We start from the raw sequence: 23,677 nt of genomic DNA on the forward strand, positions 1-23,677 counted from the left end.
AGTATTTAGACAAGGCCATAAGCAAAGTGGAAGTTTTCTCCTCCCTTCAGAGAAAAGTACATCCTTCTTTGATAGCCACTTTTTTCTGCTGAGGTCTCACTTACAGAGATCCTTCATGTAGAACATTTTTTGCCATGGTGTCTTGGCTTTCCATGCCTGAAATGCTCTCACAGGCTTTGCAGCCAGACCAGGAAGCCTTTAGGACTGATTCTGAGGTCAGAGTGTTACTTAAAGTGATTGTCATTCTATGAGTCTGCTGTGTACACACACTTTTTAAAAAAAGTATGGGGGGGCTAGCCGGCGCCGCGGCTCACTAGGCTAATCCTCCGCCTTGCAGCGCCGGCACACCGGGTTCTAGTCCCGGTCGGGGCACCGGATTCTGTCCCGGTTGCTCCTCTTCCAGGCCAGCTCTCTGCTTTGGCCAGGGAGTGCAGTGGAGGATGGCCCAAGTGCTTGGGCCCTGCACCCCATGGGAGACCAGGATAAGTACCTGGCTCCTGCCATCGGATCGGCGCGGTGCGCTGGTTGCAGCGCGCCGGCCGCGCCGGCCATTGGAAGGTGAACCAACAGCAAAAAGGAAGACCTTTCTCTCTGTCTCTCTCTCTCACTGTCCACTCTGCCTGTCAAAAAAAAAAAAAAAAAAAAAAAAAGTATGGGGGCCAGCATTGGCCATAGTGGGTAAAGCTGCCATCTGCAATGCCAGCATCCCATATGGGTGCCTGTTTGTAACCCTGGTGCTCCATTTCTGGTCCAACTCCTTGCTAATGGTCTGGGAAAGCAGCAGAAGATGGCCCAAGTGCTTGGCCCCTGTTACCCATGTGGGAGACCAACTCCCATCTGTTTTGGCCATCTGGGGAGTGAACAGGCAGATGGAAGATCTCTCTGTCTCTCCCTCTCTGTAACTCTGCTTTTCAAATAAATAAATGTTAAAAAAAAAAGTATAGAAGAAATGATAAGTAGATGGTAGATGTGAGGTAATGTTTATATCTTTATCAGCAGCTTTCTGTACAGTAGTAATTCATTACAGTTGCTACTTGGAGTCACCTTTTTTTTTTAAGATTTATTTATTTATTTGAAATCAGAGTTACAGAGAAAGGGAGAGAGAGAGAGAGAGAGAGAGAGAGAGAGAGAGATCTTCCATCCGCTGATTCACTCCCAGATGGCTTCCAGGACTGGGTCAAGCCAAAGCTAGGAGCCAGAAACTCCATTTGGGTCTTGGGCCGTCTTCTGCTGCTTTCCCAGGTACATTAGCAGGGAGCTGGATCAGAAATGGAGCAGCCGGGACAGGAACCGTCACCCATTGGGATGCATCTGCATGTGTATCTGGATGCTCATGCCTATGTATAATGATGAGTTCCAGTTTGTGTACGTACATGTGTGTAGGATATGATGGAGGTGGGTTCAGAATCTTGCTTACAGAGCTTGGCTTAATTCTGAGATTTGAGAATGTGATCTCATTTGGAACTGTGGACTGCTTCTCACCATTTTTCCCATTATTGCCAGAATAGCAAAGGGTATCATGGTCTGAGTTATAATCCTTTGCAATTTGTAATTTGGAGCAACTTACTCTGTTTTGCTTCAGTTTCTCCACATGCAAAATACAGATGTTTTATTGGGCCTTCTTTTTTAAATTCTTGGACCTTCAAAAATTTTGTTAAAAGAGTTGTGTGACAGCTCTCTGCTGTGGCCTGGGAAGGCAGTGGAGGATGGCCCAAGTGCTTGGGCCCCTGCACCCACATGGGAGACCAGGAAGGGGCACCTGGCTGCTGGCTTTGGATCGGCATATCACAGGCCATTGCGGCCATCTGGGGAGTGAACCAATGGAAGGAAGACCATTCTCTCTGTCTCTTTCACTGTCTGTAATTCTACCTGTCAAATAAATAAATAAAATCTTAAAAAAAAAAAAAAAGACATGCACCTTGCCCTATTTTCGTTAACCACTTAGAATATAATTATTTCTGGCCAGTGCCACGGCTCACTAGGCTAATACTCCACCTGCGGCGCCGGCACCCCGGGTTCTAGTCCCAGTTGGGGTGCCGGATTCTGTCCCGGTTGCTCCTCTTCCAGTCCAGCTCTCTGCTGTGGCCCGGGAAGACAGTGGAGGATGGCTCAAGTCCTTGGGCTCTGCACCTGCATGGGAGACCAGGAGGAAGCACCTGGCTCCTGGCTTCAGATTGGCACAGTGTGCCTGCCGACCGCAGTGCACCGGCCATAGTGGCCATTTGGGGGGTGAACCAACAGAAGGAAGACCTTTCTCTCTGTCTCTCTCTCTCACTGTCTAACTCTGCCTATCAAAAAAAAAAAAAAAAAAAGAATATAATTATTTCTGCTTTGCCTTTTGGTCTGCTAAATTAATAAATAAAATTTATGCCTCTTTATTAACTCAGGTTTTACTCATTTATTAACACATCATGTTATTTGTGATTTAAAAGGTAAAATCTTGTTGATAAAACATATATCACAATCTTGTTGATAAAACATACATCACGCCTATGTATTTTTGCCAAAATAGCTTAAGTGAATTTAATTAAACCTTTAGACCTAGCTTCCAGTTTACAGAATATATAAGGAATAGAAGAATGTCTTAGACAACATTACAAAGAAATAAACAAATACAGAATGAAAGTCAGTGTATTGGGAAAGAGACAAAGGTGTTAAAGATTAAATGGCTGAATTTAAACTGTTTCTGGGCTGTTGTCTTTAGCATAAGCTACACATTGCTCACAGTGCAATATTTATTTTCTTTTTTACAATTATTTTCTTTCAAAGATTATAAAATCCCATAGATGCTATTTTTTTTTCTTTTTTGAAAAACAATTCTCTAGAACAGGCTTATTTGTGCTTTAAAGGATCAGTCTTCAAATTTTACTGAACATTGTTAAGTGATAACTGATTTTAAGAGTTTTTATTTATTTATTATATATTTAGAGATTTACTTATTTATTTGAAAGATAGACTTATAGAAATAGGCAGAGGCAGAGAGAAGTCTTCCATCCACTGCTTCACTCCCCAAGTGGCCACAATGACCAGGTCTGAGCCAGACTGAAACCAGGAGCCTGGAGCTTCATTTGTGTCTCCCATGTGGGTGCAGGGGCCCAAGCACTTAGGCCATTCTCTGCTGCTTTCCCAGGTGCATCAACAGGGAGCCAGATTGGCAGTGGAGTAGTCTGGACTCGAACCAGCACCCATATTGGATGCCGGCACTGCAGGCAGCAGCTTAACCCACTACACTGTTGCACTGACCCCAGGGTTTATATTTTTCTTCCTTTGGTGGGCAATTTGTGAAATGCATGAAATTTACTAAGACATTTTTATCATATTGGTAAGGCTTTTTCCTCTAAGGTTTTTCTGTTAGAATAATTTGTAAAAGGTCTGTAAAAACCATTATTTACACACTGTTCTATAAGCCGATGGAAATGAAGTTCTACTTTATTTAATATAATAATCTTGTATATGTTTATTATATTGAAGAATAGATTCTGGGACCGGCACTGTGGCATAGCAGGTAAAGCTGCTGCCTGCACTTCCAATCCTGCTTTCTGCTATGGCTTGGGAAAGCAGTAGAGGATGTCCCAAGTGCTTGCGGCCCTGCACCCATGTGGAAGACACGAAGCTCCAGGCTCCTGGCTTCAGTCTGGCCCATCCCTGGCCATTGTGGCCATTTGGGGAGTGAAGCAGTGGATGGAAGGCTTCTCTCTGCCTTTGCCTCTTTCTGTAACTCTACCTTTCAAATAAATAAATAAATAAATCTTTTTTATTTTAAAAAAGATCAGAATCAGTTACTAGTATTGTTCCTTTTAACATTTAACTCTTAATGAAATTTATTACTACTTCGGATTCATAATAAAAAGCTAGACCTGTAGTGGCCAGTACAATAGCTACTAGCCTGATGTGGCTATTGGGTACTTGAAATATAGCTGGTCCTGATTAAAATGCTCTGTAAGGAGAATAAACACAATGAATTTAGATTTGGTATAAAAAATGTAACGTCTCAGTAATTGTTATATTGATTATGTACTTAAGTGATAATAGTTTGAATATGTTGTATTAAATAGAACGTATTATCAAAATTTACTTCATCTGTTTTCTTTTTAAAATGTGACTACTGGAGGAATTTAAATTATATATGTAGCCAGTGTGATATTTCTGTTGCATAGTGCTGGGGCAAAGTATCAAAGCTCTCCAGTTACAGTGAAAAAATGTTAGCTGAGGACTTCTGATCTGAGCAAGAGTATAATGAAGGCAACTTTATGAACATTTAAAGAAAATCTTCTGTAAAGACAAAAACTAGAATCATGGACACAAAAGGCTAGCGAAAGGTTCTTCAGGAAAACTACATACAAAGGTATCCTGAAAAACCCGAAAAGATGTGCAGATTGGAGTAGCAGGACTGACACAGATCTCACCTGGAGGAGCACCTGTGTGGCAGCAGGAATTGAAAAGGAAACACAGGAATCTCCAACAAATCCCTAAGAGAAAGGACATTGCTTTGAGTGAGAAATTAAGCAAGTGGATCTGAGAGCAGCTTGCAGAATTTCCTCCAGGTTGTGGGTCAGTGAAAAGTAGACCATGAGGTGTCACTGCAGGAAGGTTAGAAATGACTGGAGGCACACTTTAAGATCTCAGAAATTTCCAACAAAACTGCTCTTGAGAAAGAGTCTTGTTCTAAAGAAACCCTGCTAGAAGTAGAATCCCAACTGAGCAGAGCAGAAGGAATAAGAAGGGTTATATTCTAGGTAGGATACCTAAGAGATAGTTAAAAACAATGATTATGGCTACCCCAAAAAGCCATGATTTTCAGTAGTTTAGGGCAGGAAGAGGGGGCCTCAATCCATCAAGCTAGGATAAAGACTCATGCTTTCTGCAGCCTCCTACATGGAAGTCTCTTCCTACATGCACATGCAATTAAAAATCATTAACCAGGAGTAACAGAAATGGATTCATTTGCATCCCCAAAAATGTACTGTGGCCAAAAAATGAAAAAAATTAGTAGAATAATACAGTGATAAAAATAAATATATCATAAGAGTTGGACCACAGATGGGGTGGACCTTGTTATACAGCAGTTAAGCTGCTGCATAGGACACTCATCCCATAACAGAGTGTTTAAATTCTAGTCTCAGATCTACTTCCAATTCAGCAAGATAGCAAGTGATTGCCCAGATACTAGAGTTCCTGCTGTCAACATGGGAGAAATGGATGGTGTTCCTAACTTCTGAATTTGACCTGGCTCCATCTCAACTGTTATAAGGCATTTGAAGAATGACCTAGCAGATGAAATATCTCTGTCTCTGTCTTTTTAAGTAAATAAAGCTAAATTAATTTATAAAGATACATGGAGGCAGACTTTGAAGTACGGTAGATTAAGCCACCACTTAGGATGCCCACATCCCATATTGTCATTCTCACCTCTGCTTTTGATTCAGTTTCCTGCTAATGCACACCCTGGGAAACAGCAGATGCTGGCTTAAGTACATGTATCTCTTCCATTACAGGAGAGACTCAGATTGATTTCCAGGCTTCTGGCCTTGGCCTGGCCCAACCCTTGTAGTGGGTATTTGTGGGATGAACTGGGGATGGAACATAGATCTCTCTTTCCCTCTCTCTGTTGCTCTGCTTTTCAAATTAATTATTTAAAAAAAAAAAATGGCCACAGAGCAGATGAAAACTGTAGGCTATTTTGTACAATCAATGAAATTAATAATAATATTCTCATATAGCCTTAGTCTGTTATGATTTCTAAGCATCCATTTATTATTAAGTATGTTAAACATTTTGTCATGCATTACAAATGAAATACCATGTTTTTATCTTGTATTTTACTGTGGTGTTTTATTTTTTGTTTGTACAGAATTATGTATTAAAAATAGAACCATGCTCCTTCCATTGTGGCCAAAAAATATATTACTCAACTATGAATAAAACTATTAATTCACATAAGAAAACTGTAAAGAATAAAATACTTGCAACATTGTGAAAATAATTAGGAAAAATAATTTCAGAATAGAAACTAAACTAGAAAGAACATAAAAAATAAGCAATATAGCAAGGTACAGCAAGTAAAAGTAGATGTATAAGACAGAGAACTTGTGAGAAAATTATAAGATATAAAAAGGATGATTAATATTAGTATAATTGGAGCCCCTGAAGAAACATGAGAGGAAACAAATATATAAAACATTCATCGACATACTTTCATAGGTTGCTGGTGGGAATATAAAGTGCTTGTCATGGTGGAAAGCAGTTTGATGCTTCCTTAAAAAGTTAAGCATAGGACTAGTACTGTGGCGTAATAGGCTAAGCCTCCAGTCGCAGCACTAGCATTCCATATGGGTGCCAGTTTGTGTCCTGGCTGCTCCTCTTCTGATCCAGCTCTCTGCTAATGTTCTGGGAAAGTAGTGGAAGATGGCCCAAGTGCTTGGAACCCTCCACCTATGTAGGAGACCTGAAGGAAGCTCTTGGTTTCTGGCTTTGATCTGGCCCATTCCTGGCCACTGTGGCCATTTGAGGAGTGAACCAGCAGATGAAAGACCTTTCTCTCTGTCTCTCCCTCTCTGTGTGTAACTCTGCCTCAAATAAATGAATAAAATCTTAAAAAGAAAAGTTAAGCATAGAATTATCATGTGATCCAGTAATTCCACTCCCAAAAGAATTGAAAAGCAAATAAGTATATGTACACACATGTTCACTGTTCACAATAGTCAAAACCTATCAATGGATGCACTAAAACAGCTAAATGTCCATCAACAGATGAATGAATAAACAAGTTGTAGTATGTACCCACAATGAAATATTATTTAGCCCTAAAAGGGAATGAAGTACTAATCTATTTTATGACATGAAAACCTTGAAGATATTATCCTAAATAAAATGAGCTAGACAGAGGTCACATACTATATATGAAGTATCTGGAGTGGGTAAATTCATAGAGACAGTTGTAGGTTTCTAGTTGCCAGAAATGGGATCAGAGTGAGTCATAACTATTCAACATATATAAGGCTTTCTGTTGGAATGATGAAAATGTTTTGGAAATAGAGGCAGATGATGGTTGCAAACATTGTGAATGTAATGTTCACTTTAAAATGATGTTTTGAATTTCACCTTAAATAGAAAAAAATTACTAACTAATTCACTCTTTTAAAGGAGACTATCCTAAAGCATTCCTGAAATAACCCAAGATTGAATCTCCATATTGAAAGGGCACATATGAACCTAGAATGATTAACACTGAAATATATTTTAGTAAAATATTAAGTTTCAAATATAAGGCAAAGAGAACTTTAAGAGCACAGACAAAAGCCTGAGTCACTTGTTGAGCTTCTCAAGAGCCACATTTCATACCTGAATCCACAGGGACAGCATACCTCAAATACTCAAGTAGAGAAAATGGGAGCCAGAGATTTCCTATCTAGGCAAATTGATTTATAGACTATAAATAAGTAATGTGAACCAGTTGAATCTCAGGGAATATTGTGAGGCCCTTCTTAGGAACCTGGTAGACTAGAGAATGAAGTGAATTATAGGAGCAGCTTTGGTAAAAAGCCTGGTAGTAGGCATGATATATATGTAATAGTGGAACTAAGACTATTGGAGTTAAGGATAGAAGAATAGTTTGAATGTTACATGCTTTATGCTCTGCAGTGCAGTATAAATATAGTGCAACTCCCAATGGGAGAAGAGAGTATTTTGAAAGTGTATTATTTTGGTGATTGCTCACAGTATTAGATTGTAATAGAAAGATAATACTTTATTAAATGCTATCATAGAGAAGAGTGGGGGAAGGGAGGTGTTACTGGCTAATTTCTGACTACTTATAGAAGGAAGAATACCTTAAACAAACTAAACACATTAGGAGACTTTGTAGCAATCATCATTGAAACAAAGATACAGAGTTTCCAGAATACTAAAATTGATATTTATTTACTTATTAAAGGATACTTTTTTATTTATTGAAAGGCAGACAGAGAGAGAGAGCAAGCAAACTAGTTACCTTGATCCACTGGTTTACTCAGATGGCCTCAACAGCCAGGTATGGGCCAGGCTGAAACCAGGAGCCAGGAGCCAGGGACTCCATCCTGGCTGTCCATGTGGCTGGCACTGGCCCAAACATTCCACTGCCTTCCTAGGTACATTAGCAGAAAGCTGGATCAGAAGCTGAGTAGTTGGAATATGAACCCGCTGCATCACAGTGCTGACCATAAAACATATATGTTTAAATCCAGCAAAGAGAACAGTGAAGACTTTACAAGTGTGTCCTGTATACAAACCCAACATGAAAAATACAGTGATGGGTAAAAAATAAAGGACCAAATTAAATTATCCAGATACAGGTGAAGAAAATGAAAATGGGTTGCAAACTTAACTTACTACGAGGTAAGGTAGAATTCAAGCCACAAACCATTTAATGTAGGGAATGAAATTATTGATGTACTGAAGTACATTAAAGTTACAGATGTGGTTCATCAAAAGGCATCCTTAATAAAATGAGAAGTTTCAACAGAATGGGAGAAATACTTGTAACTCCTACCCAGTAAATTTCAGTGTGTGTGTGTGTGTGTGTGTATATATATATATATATATATATATATATATAGCAAAAAACTGTTACATACCAATAAGAAAAAATATGACAAGTATATAGAAAAATAGGTGTGAGAGAGATTTATGCAAATGGTCAATACACATGTAAAAAGGGACTAACTTCATTAGCAGTCAAGAAGATTTCATTAAAACCACCACAAATGCTACTACATCCTTACTAAAATGGCTGAATTTCAAAAGACTAACAACGCCAAGTGACTACAAGAATATGACGCCATCATACTCTTGTAATATGGTAAGCTTGTCACTTGCTGAAATCACTTAAACACTATGTGGCTTTTTCTGTTGAAGTTTAACATATATATGATCTGTAATGCAGAAGTCCCAATTAGATGTATGCTCAAGAGAAATGTATTCAGTATGCATCAAAAGGTAGGTTCAGGGCCCAGGATGTGGTACAGCAGGATAAGCTGCAGTTTGTGACACCATATTGGAGAGCTGGTTGAGTCCTGGCTACTCTACTTCTGATCAGCTCCCTGCTATTGTGCCTGGGAAAGCAGTGGGTGATGGCCCAAGTACTGCCACCCACATGGGAGACTTGGATGGAGTGCCTGGCTCCTGGCTTTCACCTGACCTAGCCCTGGACATTGCAGCCATATGGGGAGTGAACAAGTGGATGGAAGGCACCCCTTTATATCTCTCTCTCCTCCTTTTTCCCTCTCCATTTGTCACTCTGCCTTTGGAATACTTAATTTTTTTTTTTTTTTAAGAAAAAGGTTGGTTAGGAATAATATCATTTTAATAGTAAAAAAGCTCCTGAAAAGTAGAATGCAGTTGATAAAATTTGGAATATTTATTTAATGAATACCATGTAGCATTGAACATCAGTGAAGTGCAGTGCAGCTATACAAAATAACTTGGATGAATCTCATAAACATACCTTTGAAGTAAAAGCTATAATGCATACTGTTTTTTGAATATATAACTTTCAAAAAAGACAAAACTATGGTGTTAGAAGTCATGATATTATTCTCATGGTTATCTTTGTGGATGAAGATGGAAGTACTGATTGAGAGGTGGTTACATGGAGGGTCTGATGTACACCCTAATAGGTATACACAGGGACACACTCTGTGGTACCCCCTCAGAGGAATACACAGAGATATGTGCTCAGGTACACACTGAGGCTGCTAGTACTGCCCTATTTTTTTTATTTTTAAATATTGCGGGTAAAAGGACATACTCATTTTCTGTAGTTCATTACAGGTATAATTTTCTGATGTAAGTTTATACATGAATAAAAAAGTTATTAAAAAAGAGGATTTGCTCATAGGAAATTATCTCCAGGGAGTAAAAAAAGGCAAGATACAGCATGATATTTATATTATGCAACATTTGGGGCCAGTTTGTAGAATGCCACCTCTTTTCTTCTACCTCTTTGAATATCTACCTCTTTTGGCTATCCCAAGGCTCAGTCCTTGGCATTGTTTTCCCTATCACTTAATTTTAATATATAAATTCCCATCTGTGTGCTCCAAGTCCCGACTTTTCACTTGTTTCTTTATTTCCAGTACTCTGTAGGATAGTTTCAGTTGATTATATTATGATTCTTCATGGTTGACAGAAAAATCAGAATGTGTAATCCCTAAACCCAGTTCTTTCTTTCTCCTTCATGTTTAAATAAACTGCCGTCCTAGTCTTAGTATTTTCATTAGTGATTTCACTATTCTCTAAACTTGAGAATCTTCATGGATCTGGTCATACAGTATATATCCAGTGTTCTGAACAATACTGTAACTAAGTGTTAAGAACAGTTTCTTTTCAGCATTGTAAAATCCTTTATTTCCATGTATAGACTTACCATAATGATATGGTAATTTAGAAAGCTATTAACAAGGTTTTGCTGTAGTATCCTTGTCTTCATCTTCTTGCTTGCAAATCTGTTGCTAAAATGTAATTGGGTGGGCCAGTGCCAAGGCTTACTTGGCTAATCCTCCGCCTGTGGTGCTGGCACCCTGGGTTCTAGTCCCAGTTGGGGCTCCAGATTCTGTCCCGGTTGCCCCTCTTCCAGTCCAGCTCTCTGCTGTGACCCAGGAATACAGTGGAGGATGGCCCAAGTGCTTGGGCCCTGCACCCGCATGGGAGACCAGAAGGAAGCACCTGGCTCCTGGCATCGGATTGGCGCAGTGCACTGGCCGTAGCAGCCATTTTGGGAGTGAACCAACGGAAGGAAGACCTTTCTCTCTGGCTCTCTCTCTCTCACTGTCTAACTCTGCCTGTCAAAAAAAAAAAAAAAAATGTAATTGGCTGAAAATGTTTTAAAAATCACATCATGACTATGGTTGCATAACTACAAACACCAGAAGCCATTAAATTTGGCACTTTTATCCAGTGACTTTTGTAGTATTATATCTCAAAAAAGGTGTTATTAAAAATTAAAACAGATAACCATTAAGACCATGTAATGATTTCCTATCAGATTAAATACCTGTTTTAGTTTATCATCCAAAACCATTTATTGTATCCAGCCTCACTTTTTTATTTTTATTTTTTTTAAGATTTGCTTATTTATTTGAAAGAATTACAGAGAGAGGGAGAGACAGAGGATAAAAGAGAGAGAGAAAGAGAGAGATCTTTCAACCACTGGTTCACTCCACAGATGACCACAATAGCCAGCACTGCACAAGGTCAAAGCCAGGAGCTTCATCCAGGCCTCCCATGTGGGTGGCAGGGGCTCAAGTACTTGGGCCACCTTCTGCTGCTTACACCTTGGCAGGCAGCAGGTGGTGGTTCAAGTAGTTGGATTCTTGACACCCACATGGAAGACCCAGATGGGGCTGCTGGCTCCAAGATTTGGCCTGGCACAGCCATAGCTGTTTGGGGCGTGTGGGGAGTAAACCAGCAAATGAAAGTTTCTTTCTCTCGATTGCTCTACCTTGCAAATAAACAAAAATGAATAAGTAAACTTTTTAAAGGACCTGGAAGCTGTTTAAAAAAAAAAAAAACCTCGGCTAGCACCACAGCTCACTAGGCTAATCCTCCACCTGCGGCGCCGGCACCCTGGGTTCTAGTCCCAGTTGGGGTGCTGGATTCTGTCCCGGTTGCCCCTCTTCCAGTCCAGCTCTCTGCTGTGACCCAGGAATACAGTGGAGGATGGCCCAAGCGTTTGGGGCCCTGCACCCGCATGGGAGACCAGGAGGAAGCACCTGCCTCCTGGCATCGGATCGGCGCAGTGCGCTGGCCGTAGCGGCCATTTTGAGGGTGAACCAATGGAAGGAAGACCTTTCTCTCTGGCTCTCTCTCTCTCACTGTCTAACTCTGCCTGTCAAAAAAAAAAAAAAAAAAAAAAGTTTAAAACTTTGCATCAAATGGGCAACTGATCCTAATGAGTTGTTTTTGTTGTACTATAACTGAAAACTTAACAATGAACACTGATATTTTGGCTTACTGTAATCTCAGTAACTGATGGTTTAGCCCTTGAAATAACTTCACAAGATAGCAGTTAAATTGATTTGGGTTAGTAGTCCGTGAGTAGAAGACAGAATACCACTTTTGGCCCCTCCCTCAATGTATTGTTGATGGTGCTGGACCACCATAGCACATTATCTGTAAGGATAATGAAGCATTCCATTATGTGAATATTTTCATCAACTTTGTAGATAAAGATTCTTAAAGTAAGCCAAGTAAAATAGAAGTAATGGCCAGCGCCGCGGCTCAATAGACTAATCCTCTGCCTGCGGTGCCGGCACACCGGGTTCTAGTCCCGGTCAGGGCGCCGGATTCTGTCCCGGTTGCTTCTCTTCCAGTCCAGCTCTCTGCTGTGGCCCGGGAAGGCAGTGGAGGGCCCAAAACCCGCATGGGAGACCAGGAGAAGCACCTGCCTCCTGGCTTTGGATCAGTGCAGTGCGCTGGCCGCAGTGGCCATTAGAGGGTGAACCAACGGAAGGAAGACCTTTCTCTCTGTCTCTGTCTCTCTCTCACTGTCAAACTCTGCCTGTCCAAAAAAAAAAAGAAGAAGTAACATTCATGTTATTAGAAGATACTCTTTATAGTAGAGTTCTCTTGCTACTCAGCTGTCTCACTTGTATTGACTATCCATTTAGATGGAGGTCCTGTATCTTTGTCAGATTATAGCCCTCTGGTGTCATGCATTCATTTCAAAAATAGTCTTTTGTCATTCTTGGGCAATAATAGAGTAAAAATAAAGAAAATTAAGTATACTTAATGTTTTTATTGTTGTTTTATAAGGCACAATTGGTGGATCTGAAATCTGAACTGACGGAGACCCAAGCAGAGAAAGTTGTATTGGAGAAAGAAGTCCATGATCAGCTTTTACAGCTGCACTCTATTCAGCTTCAGCTTCATGCTAAAACTGGTCAAAGTGTTGACTCTGGTACCATTAAGGCAAAATTGGTAAGTAATTTAAAGAGTGACATGATGTATTTATGTGTATTTTAGAGGGTGGAGAGAGGACAATTTTTAATGAGGTTTTTAACTTATAAAGTATTAACCTGTGCTCATTGTGGGAAATTCAGAAAATACAGGAAAAGTTTACTCACAGTCTTATCAGCAAGAGATAATCTGTGATAATATCAATAACCAGCTGCTAATCAAGATAATTTTTCCTACTTAAAATGTATATATGAGTATAAATGTATCTAAAAGGTATTTGTGATTAAAAGACAATTTTTACCCTATTATATCAGGATTAAATTCAGCTATATAGAACAGAAATCTCGAATAACATTGAGATTACTTTTGAGTGGTAGTTGCCTTTCTCTCAGAGGCAGATTCTCTGAGGCAGGCAGTGCAGAGCTAATAAGGCAGCTCCATAGGTATCAGTGAGCCAGGTTCCTTCTGTCATTGTGCTGTGCCATTTTTAGCTCCTGGTTTCCATCTTCAGGCTTTGTAATGTCTGCATTCTATGCAGGAAGGGGATGAATCTAAGGAAAGGGCAAAAAGATGCTTCTCAGCTGTGTTAGCCTTCCTTAAAGGGCTTTTCATGAAATCCTCCTCAGTCATTTCTGCCAGCATCTAACTGGCTATCAAAAACTGCTTGTCAGTTTTCTGAGTTGGTCATGTGGCCACCTCCAGTAAAATCACAGTTTTGTTAATGAGAAGGAAGCACAAAATAAAACTGGATGCCAACTAGTAACACATTCTTTTACTCTTAGTATAAGCATTTTCTCTGCCACTGAACACTTCATGACATCTGTATTATTGTTTCATTATCTAAGTTTAATACTATTAATCAGTGTAGATTGTTTAAACAGAAAAAAAATTTAGCCTCATTTCAATTCAGTCTCCTGTGTATTGAGTATGTACCGTGTGCCAGACATTCTGTTAATGCTGTGGGGACACAGCAATGAAGACACATACAGCTTGGGAGAGGCAGCGTATGAAAATGATGTTGAGGTGATAGCAGTAATATATTTTTGAATTTTACTTGTTTTCAATTCATTTCATTGATTACTTTCTAGTACTAACATGTTATCATTTATTAGAATGAACATTCTCATTTTCCTGAAGTCCTCTTGAATTTTGAACTTCTGTGAACCTATGTTTAATAGCGTTTTATTTAATTGAAATAAGAGATCATATTTGCTTCCTTGAGATATTTGATGTGAAAACTAAGAAACAATCCACATTCTCACAAGAAAATAATTTTCCTGAGGTTTTAATATTAGATTTGAAATCAGATACTAGAATAGAAAGAGCAATGAACCAATTATAAGAACTAATTTGATAAAACAAAAATTTTTAACCCAATGCTATATAATTACTGTTGTTTACATATTTGCAAACATTTTTTCTAGTGAATTTTTTCCAAATCTGTTTCAACATATTGGAATTTTCTTTGTCATGATTATACCACTAGATAAATTTGTTTGATGATTTTCTAACTATAAAACTTTTTTCTTATATCTTAAGTCTGTCCCCTCTGTGGAGGAGCTGGTAAGTATGTCATTTCTGTTTTGCTTTAATATGTCATGCTGAAGTGTTCTTAGTGTTTTATTTTTGCAAATTACATGTTGTCACTGTGTATATTGGAAAATCATGTTAATGATGAAAATTTTTTAGTGAAAAGGTCAGTGGGTAGCTGGCCCATTGCTCTTTTCTCACTGCATGTTGTTTATAATTTTTCTTTTGTTTGTGCTTTATAGCCATTATTTTCAGAATTCTTCAATTTCTCACATTCTGAGCCTTGTATTTTGTTCAGATTCGACTTGTCAAGAGTAATACTTACAGCCATTAAAGCTATAATGAACAAATCTAGTTTTTAACCCTCTTAATTTCCTATTTGAATGTATTCCCAGAAAAAGAATGTGCATGTTGGTTTCTTCATCTACTGCATGTATTTCAATTTTTCAAGTCTTGAAAATAATTGTGCAGTCATTTAAAACAACTGAACTTTGAAATGCTTTACCAGAAATTATTTTAGAAAATAGCTACTTATAAGTTCTTAATATTTTTCCCACCTCTCTGTCCTTACCAGGTTCCAATTTGTCTCAGGGTTTCAGTTGTTATGAAGATACACATTGAATACCTAAATACAAAATGAACTTCTTGGTTGTTACCTAATCACAAACAGATTAAAAAGAAACAAAAATATTGTATTTGTAAATATGGAAGTGATTAACTTCTCTTAATCCTATTCTTGCTTACATCTGTTAATTTCAAGATCAAGACTTTGTCAGATTATTTAGGGGTTTGAATCATTAAAATAAAGTTGTAACATAATCTATTTAGCAGATTTCATTACTATAAATAGCTCATTAAAGAAACTGAAAGGGAATAATCCTCAAAATCTCTTTGGCCCATAAAGCAAAGAAATCTTGGTCTTCTGGGAATGCTTTTTCTGAAATGGCACCATCCTCAGGAAACATCATTAAAAAATACTTTTTTGGTAATGTTATCCAAACTGTGGTTTCTTTAGGAGCTGATACCTCCCTTTTAGGAAGCTGATTTTGAAATTAATTAGATTTTTTAAAAAAGAATTATTTGAGAAGCAGAATTGCAGAAAGGGAGAGACACAGAGAGAGGTCTCAATATCCGCTGGTTCACTCCCCAGATGGCTGCAACAGCTGGAGCTGGGCCAATCCAAAGCCAGGAGCCAGGAGCTTCTTCTGGGTCTCCCACACAGGTGCAGAGACCCAAGGACTTGGGCCATTTTCCACTGCTTTCCCAGGCCATCAACAGGGAGTTGGATAGGAAGTGGAACACCCGGGACTCAAACTGGCACCCATATAGGATGCTGGCCCTACAGGTAGAGGCTTAAGCTACTATGTCACAGCACCAACCCCAAATTAGATTTTAATTCCAAAGTTGCTATAAGAGGAGGATTCTAGATTATTAGCTTTACATGACCTTTAAAAACAATATCTAAAAGATGGAGTTTGGATTAAAAAAAAAATAAGTGAAGGGACCAGTGTTGTGGCATAGCAGGTTAAGCCACTGCCTGCAATGATGGCATCCCATATGAGTGCCAGTTCAAATCTTGGCTGCTCCATTCTTATGTAGTTACTTGCTAATTCCCCTGGGAGAGCATCAGAAATGGCCTCAGTGCTTGGCCACTCACATGAGAGACCTGGATGGAGATTCAGGCTCCTGCAATTGGCCTGGTCAAGCCCCAGCTGCAGCCTTTTGGGGTGTGACCCAGCAGATGGAAGATCTCTGTCTCTCTTTGTCTCTGTAACTCTGCCTTTTAAGTAAATAAATACATCTTTGAAAAAAAAAATGGGTGGGGGGCTGGTGCTGTACTGGTGTGCAGGTGGCCGCCTGCAGTACTGGCATCTCATATGGGGGCCAATCCAAGTCCCAGCTGCTCCACGGTTCCGATCCCGCTCTCTGTTATGGCCTGTGGAAGCAGTGGAAGATGGCCCAACTCCTTGGGCCCCTGCACCCACATGGGAGACCCAGAAGAAGCTCCTGGCTCCTGGCTTCAGGTCGGCATAGCTCCGGCCACTGCAGCCATCTGGGGAGTGAATCAACAGATGGAAGACCTCTCTCTCTCTCTCTCTCTCTCTCTCTCTGCCTCTGTCTCTTATTTTTGGCTTTCAATTAAATAAATAAATCTTTAAAAAAAATTGGTGGAAACTGAGTGTGGTTCACTGTTGACAAGTACACTAACATGAAATGTTAGTAATAGGTGAAGCTGGGTGTGGGATATATGGGAAATATTCATACTACTTCACAAGTTTTGCTTTATAAACTTAAAACTACTTTGGAATATATAAAAAAAAAAAGATCCTGAAAGCCCCTGAATAACAGAGAAAAGATTCCACATTTTTAAGAAAATCTAGAAATTGTGTTCTAGCCAGCGCCGCTGCTCACTAGGCTAATCCTCCGCCTAGCGGCGCCGGCACACCGGGTTCTAGTCCTGGTCGGGGTGCCGGATTCTGTCCCGGTTGCCCCTCTTCCAGGCCAGCCCTCTGCTGTGGCCAGGGAGTGCAGTGGAGGATGGCCCAGGTGCTTGGGCCCTGCACCCCATGGGAGACCAGGAAAAGCACCTGGCTCCTGGCTCCTGCCATCGGATCAGCGCGGTGCGCCAGCCGCAGCGTGCCGGCCGCGGTGGCCATTGGAGGGTGAACCAACGGCAAAGGAAGACCTTTCTCTCTGTCTGTCTCTCTCACTGTCCACTCTGCCTGTCAAAAAAAAAAAAAAAGAAATTGTGTTCTAATGGTTGTATTTTATTTAAAAAAATACATCAAAAAACCCTGTTAATCTTCCTTGTGTTTTCAAAGATTTATGTATTTATTTGAAAGGCAGAGTTACAGAGAGGCAGAGGCAAGGAGAGAGGTCTTCCATCCGCTGGTTCACTTCCCAGATGGCTGCAACGGCCAGAGCTGTGCCTATCTGAAGCCAGGAGCTTCTTCTGGGTCTCCCATGTGGATGCAGGGGCCCAAGGACTTGGGCCATCTTCCACTGCTTTCTCAGGCTATAGAAGAGAGCTGGATTGTTAGTGGAGCAGCCGGAATTTGAACCAGCACTCCTAGAGGATGCTGCCACCACAGGTGGCAGCTTTACCCACAGCGCCAGCCCCTATACAAATATTTTTAGTCAAAGAAGTGATAAACATATCCTGCATTTGGTAGTACACATTGGTTTTAGCTTGTGTGTTTATATATTTAAAATACATATTTATTAAGATCATGATACTAACTGTTTTGTATTTGAATGCATCATTTTTTGGTATTGATTTAATCAGTGAACTGGAGCAGACAGTTAAATTAATACCAAAATATTTCTCAAGACTAGCTAAAGATTTGCTTAAATTTGTTTCTTAGCTTCTGAATATCCAGAATAAAAAGGGAAATAATTACTTAAAATAGTAAGTGCATATGCAATAGAAAAATTACCATTTGCTGTTTCCTTCAAAGAAAGAATTTTTAGATTTTGGATATCATAAAACGGACATGGCGATGTAGTGAACATTATCCGTATTATGCATAAGTATGCCATATTTTCCTAGGATTTATTGATTCTGTAAGTCAGTCAGAAGTCAACAAATGTACTTCTACTGAGAATAACTGCAAGTTTAAAGTGTTTCGGTGATTTTCTTGGATCAAAAACAACTCTGAAGATACCTGTTAGGACTCTTATTCCACTCTCATAAGGGTTTAGCCTGGCCACACAGTCTCAGTGTGTGTTTCAGTTTGGATTTGCCTGCCTTTGGGAAGGAGTTTTGTAACTTCATTTTGCATTCAGCTTTGTGTTGTACCTGCCTGTCTGTTCTGTGTTTGTATTCTGAAAGCATTTACATTGATACCCCTTGATCTAGAGGAATAGAGAGACAGTATTTTATACTTTTACGGTAAATTAAACATTATTTCTCACATATGAACTTATAAAAATTTGATAGCCAAGATCTTGAGTTTACATTACCTATACACTTACATGTATGGATTACCCACCCTGTGAAGCATCAAATGGCATCTTCTTGTGAGAGAGTGGATGATCATCCTATTTGTCAGCAAGCAAGGCAAGCCAGTATTTCCCTCAGAAAACAGTTCCACATGTACTTGAACATACAGATAGATGACCAGATACCACAATTTAGTGATCATCTTCACTGTAGATAGGCTTACCTACAGAAATGTTTAGATGTGAAAATGTCTTAAATGCAGTTGTTACCAGAAATTCTCCATAACTATAAAGTGTTCTCCATAAAGCTAGACTGTCTCTTCTAATTTAAGCATTGTAAGTTTGTTGAGAACTACTGGATAAATTATTTATAAAATATATCTCTAAGTTTACTGAATGATTTTAACTTGCTTTTATTGGGTTGTTGCATTAAAGTTAATTATGGATTTGGGAACAACCATCAGAGAGACTATTTTTTTTTCTAGCTTTTAAAGTCAGTTTTAGAAGATAAGTAACATTTTCAACGTTCTGTAGAAATAACTTCTATTAATCTGTGATAACGTGTCTTCAAGAAAACTCCTTCAGTTAATATCTTCAGTCTGAGAATGGCCCATGGCATTTTCTTCTAAAGAAGTGATTCCAAGATATTATCGTACAAGTTAAAAGAAAGAAAAAAAGCAGATCCGAACCTCTGTGTCCATTTTATGAAAACATGAAATGAAGTGGCAGTTTTTAAAATATGCTGTCTGCATTAGACTCGTAGACTACGCTTTTGTGTATTTTTAGGAACATGAACTAATGGTAAGGAGTTTTAAATGTATTTTCACTAAGCTGTAATTTTTTGAAAACTGACAATAGGAAAGAGAGCTTGAAGCAAACAAAAAAGAAAAAGTGAAAGAAGCTCAACTTGAAGCTGAAGTTAAATTGTTGAGAAAAGAGAATGAGGCCCTTCGTAGACATATAGCTGTTCTCCAGGCTGAAGTTTATGGAGCAAGACTGGCTGCCAAGTACTTGGATAAGGAACTAGCAGGAAGGTGTGTAAAAATGGGAATTCTTGTACTCTTAGGTGATAAATTGCATATTTAATGCATTATTCTTATATCTTGTTAAAAAAAAACCTTAATCTTAACCTTTAGGAGTATTTTACAGTTGATTATAGCTTGCTATGAAATTAATAGCAACAGTATCACACAAAGGCTCTTCAAAAGTTCAAGGGAAATGCATATATTGTGAAAGAACTCTTCAAGGATTTCAGTTTTTTTTTTTTTTTTTGGCACCAAAATATACTTTCCTTTGAATTCTGTTTTTTCCATGAACTTTTTAAAGTACCTTCATATATTGCAATTTATTTATCCTTTCTAAATAAATATGCTTTATACACACAAATACACACTCTGATAATAACTAACTATAAATTGTGATCCTCTCTGCAGAGCAGGACTTTTCAGTTATTTCCTGGATTGATACCATGACAGATGTGATGTTCATACGTGCAGCAGGACATCTGTAGGGAAATTTTTCTGTGATCACGGACACCTGATCTTCCTTGCTCCTCAAGAAAATACATTAGAATTAAGTTAATATTAGTTCTTTTAGCAGAAAAATAGAGTTCTGCTTGCATTAATTTTGCTAAGTAAATTATTTACAAACTGTTGATTTACTATTAGTACTAAATCATTTTATCAATATGCTCATTGTTTTAATTATCATTTATGCTCATGGTTTTAATGTCACTTTAAGATGTTATGTGAATTAAAATAACTGTAAAAAGAAATTGTCATTTAAAATGTGTGGAGTTAATCTCTTCTAAAAGCTAATAATTCATAGTACTGGAGTTCAGTTAAATTACTTTGCATGTAAGATGATAAAATGCATGTTCATTGGCATAATCTCATAAATTATTTTTAGATGTATTTGAATTAAGATGTATTTGAATTAAGTTGTCACTCATTCCTTTTCAAAACATGACTGGTTTTTCCTGGAAGATACCTGTCTTTTTCAGCATTTTCATATCTTTATAAACCTGAGAGAAATTTCCTGAGTCTTAGTTTTTTTGCTAATTGATATTTATGCCAGAATGATTTATGTTCATTAATTCTCTTCATTTATCTCTGGGGTAACATAATGGAAAGCTAACTATGTGATCCTTTTCCCTTTATGAAGGGTACAACAAATACAATTACTAGGACGAGATATGAAGGGACCCGCCCATGATAAACTTTGGAACCAGTTAGAAGCTGAAATACATTTGCATCGTCACAAAACTGTCATCAGAGCCTGTAGAGGACGCAATGACTTGAAACGACCCATGCAAGCACCACCAGGCCATGTATGTTTGTCTTGCTGCTCGTTTCTATTCAACACACCATTCTTTCTTTACTCACAAGTCATTTCCATTCTTTCTTTTATTCTAGTAGGCCCAGAGCATGGTATTTCTGCAGACAGCCATTTCTAGCAAATGCTAGTATGAGTATTTTGGATCACATTTCATAATTTTCTTGGGTCATACTTGGGCATTCTTGACTTTAAGCTTAGCTGAGACTGTGACTATATTGACAAAGTGGCAAATGTTTTGCAATTGTTATTGAAGGGGGATTTGGTAACAAAATCCAAATGTAGATTCTGAATTAACATTCACATCTGTTTAGTCTTGAATTAAGACAGAATTTGAGATCTGTGTCTAATTGCTTGTTTCTACTGCCACTGTTGTATAGGAGCTTTCCTTTTTCCTTGAATAAATCTGTATTAAATTTTATTACAACAGCTGCTTGATAATGCAAACATTAATAATGAAAGCATGTCTAACTCTTTCACAGTGGCACATATATCTTAGTACCAGATTAAAGTATAGCCTTAAATGGGAAAATAATTTCTTGCCTGTGTGAAAACTATTCTAAGAATAATTGATGTGTACTTAGAGTTGTTGGAAAAGTAGGACTGCAGTGTGCATTTATGCCATTGTCTTCTCTAGGACACCAGTGGTCCTCATTAACTTGTAGATTCTATAGATTTGGGAAATGAAAACATTGAGGAGACAAAATAGTTTGTGTTAGATGTGTCTGAGTGATAAAAGCATGCTTGTGAAAGTGGCTAAATATGAGGTGGGAGTTTTAGGCATGGCCAGATACAAAGGTTATTTAAAATTAAATAAAGCAAGTTTAATGTTAACCTGATAATCAAGAGACTTCTAAATTAAATAGTGTACTTATTTTTAACAGTTATTTTTGTATTGTGAAGAGTGCATATTGGCAGAGAACCAAACTGAGTTGAGATACATTAGAAATATACTATGGTAATCCAAAGAGAAAGTAATGAAGGCAGAGGAAGAGACATTTGGGAAGAAGGACAGGCTTGAGAGAATTAGAAACAGGAGGACTTGATTGGTGACTGGCCTCTTTTGGTTAAGTAGGTGAGTGAGAAGGAAGATCGAGGTTTGTGGTTTGGGTCACTAAGTGATATCTGTTGCTTCGTGACTTAGATATCTGTCACTTAGAAAAGGAAGGTTTTGGGATAGTAGTGATGAGATCAGTTTTACATGTATAGTATTGAAGTGTCAGTAGGACATCCAAGATAAATCCAATTGGATTTATGTTTCTAGCATTCAAGAGGGAAGTCTTGAGTTGAAGAGATATTAGGGAATTCATCCATCTATTATAATTGAAACCATGGGGGAACTAGAAATGTGCCAGGGGATTTCAGCTCAGTCTTACCAAGGAGGCAGGTACCAATGCCAGCGCACTTGGTAAAGTGACAAGTATAAGTACACAACCGATCAAAAAGATAGGGTAAGTGTCGAAGAGATTTCACAAATAAGACAAGTGTAAGCAAACAATGAAGGATAGAATTAAAAGGGAAAGAATGATCCTGCAGGGGAAATAGGACACACAGCAGACTCATAGAATGGCAAATGCCCAAAACAGCACTCCTGCCTCAGAATCAACCCTTGGGACATTCGGATCTGGCTAAAAGGTCCATGAGAGTCTCACAGGCATGGGAAGCCATGACATGGTGGCAAAAAACGATCTAAATGTAAGATCCTGATGAACAACACCCCAGCAGAAGGAACAGGCCATCAAGGAGGGAGGCGCCTTTCTCTGAAGGGAGGAAGGAATCCCCACTATGATATGGCCTTGACTAAACAAGTTCAGAGTTGGTGAACTCAAGGGGCTTCCATAGCCTAGACAGCTCATACCAAGAGTCTCGGGTGATTGCTGATGTCATAAATAAGAGTGCCAATTGTTAAATCAACAACGGGAGTCACTGAGTACAGGCTCCCCACGTAGGATCTCTGTCCTTAATGTGTTTTACTATGAAACTTAAAAACAACACTGCTAGTCGAACAATGCCCTATACCTTGTGTGGTTGTGTGAGTGCAGCCTGTTGAAATCCTTGCTTAGTGTATACTAAGTTGATCTTCTGTATATGAAGGTAATTGAAAATGAAACTCGATGAAGGGCGGGATGGGAGAGGGAGTGGAAGAGGGGAGGGCCGTAGGAGGGAGGGAAGTTGTGGGGGGTAGCCACAACCATACAAAAGTTGCACTTTGTAAATTCACATTTATTAAATAAAAATAAATAAATAACAAATTTAAAAAAAAATTGAAACCATGGAATTGATTAAGTCACCAAGGAAACTTATAAAAAAATAAAAAGCCAGCGCCGTGGCTCACTAGGCTAATCCTCCGCCTTGCGGTGCTTGCACACCGGGTTCTAGTCCCAGTCGGGGCGCCGGATTCTGTCCCGGTTGCCCCTCTTCCAGGCCAGCTCTCTGCTGTGGCCAGGGAGTGCAGTGGAGGATGGCCCAAGTGCTTGGGCCCTGAACCCCATGGGAAACCAGGATAAATACCTGGCTCCTGCCATTGGATCAGCGCGGTGCGCTGGTGAACCAACAGCAAAAGGAAGACCTTTCTCTCTGTCTCTCTCTCTCTCACTGTCCACTCTGCCTGTCAAAAAATTAAAAAAAAAAAAAAAAAGAGAGAGACCAAAGGTGAAAACCTGTGAAGTGGCCGGCGCTGTGGCTTACTAGGCTAATCCTCTGCCTGTGGTGCCAGCACCCTGGGTTCTAGTCCCAGTCGGGGCGCCGGATTCTGTCCTGGTTGCTCCCTTTACAGTCCAGCTCTCTGCTGTGGCCTGGGAAGGCAGTAGAGGATGGCCCAAGTGTTTGGGCCCTGCACCTGCATGGGAGACCAGGAGGAAGCACCTGGCTCCTGGCTTTGGATTGGCGCAGCACACCAGCCGTAGCGGCCGTTTTGGGGGTGAACCAACAAAAGGAA

The 23,677-nt window shown here is 39.2% G+C and overlaps 1 protein-coding gene across 2 annotated transcripts in view; it reads left to right on the forward strand.

Moving 5' to 3' along the window:
- GOPC (golgi associated PDZ and coiled-coil motif containing) overlaps positions 1-23,677 on the forward strand; it is a 48,626-nt gene that overhangs the window by 14,778 nt on the left and 10,171 nt on the right. Inside the window, exons 2-5 of one of the 2 annotated variants that reach the window (XM_017344849.4) lie at positions 12,790-12,954; positions 14,473-14,496; positions 19,264-19,439; positions 20,569-20,734. In XM_017344849.4, the coding sequence (XP_017200338.2) occupies positions 12,790-12,954; positions 14,473-14,496; positions 19,264-19,439; positions 20,569-20,734 (531 nt within the window). The remainder of the gene's footprint in view (positions 1-12,789; positions 12,955-14,472; positions 14,497-19,263; positions 19,440-20,568; positions 20,735-23,677) is intronic. The other variant, XM_051854385.3, reaches the window with a different exon arrangement.

The sequence above is a fragment of the Oryctolagus cuniculus genome, chromosome 5 (genome assembly GCF_051225735.1).
Source record: "Oryctolagus cuniculus isolate XC-2025 breed Fujian yellow rabbit chromosome 5, ASM5122573v1, whole genome shotgun sequence".
NCBI classification, from domain to species: Eukaryota; Metazoa; Chordata; class Mammalia; order Lagomorpha; family Leporidae; genus Oryctolagus; species Oryctolagus cuniculus.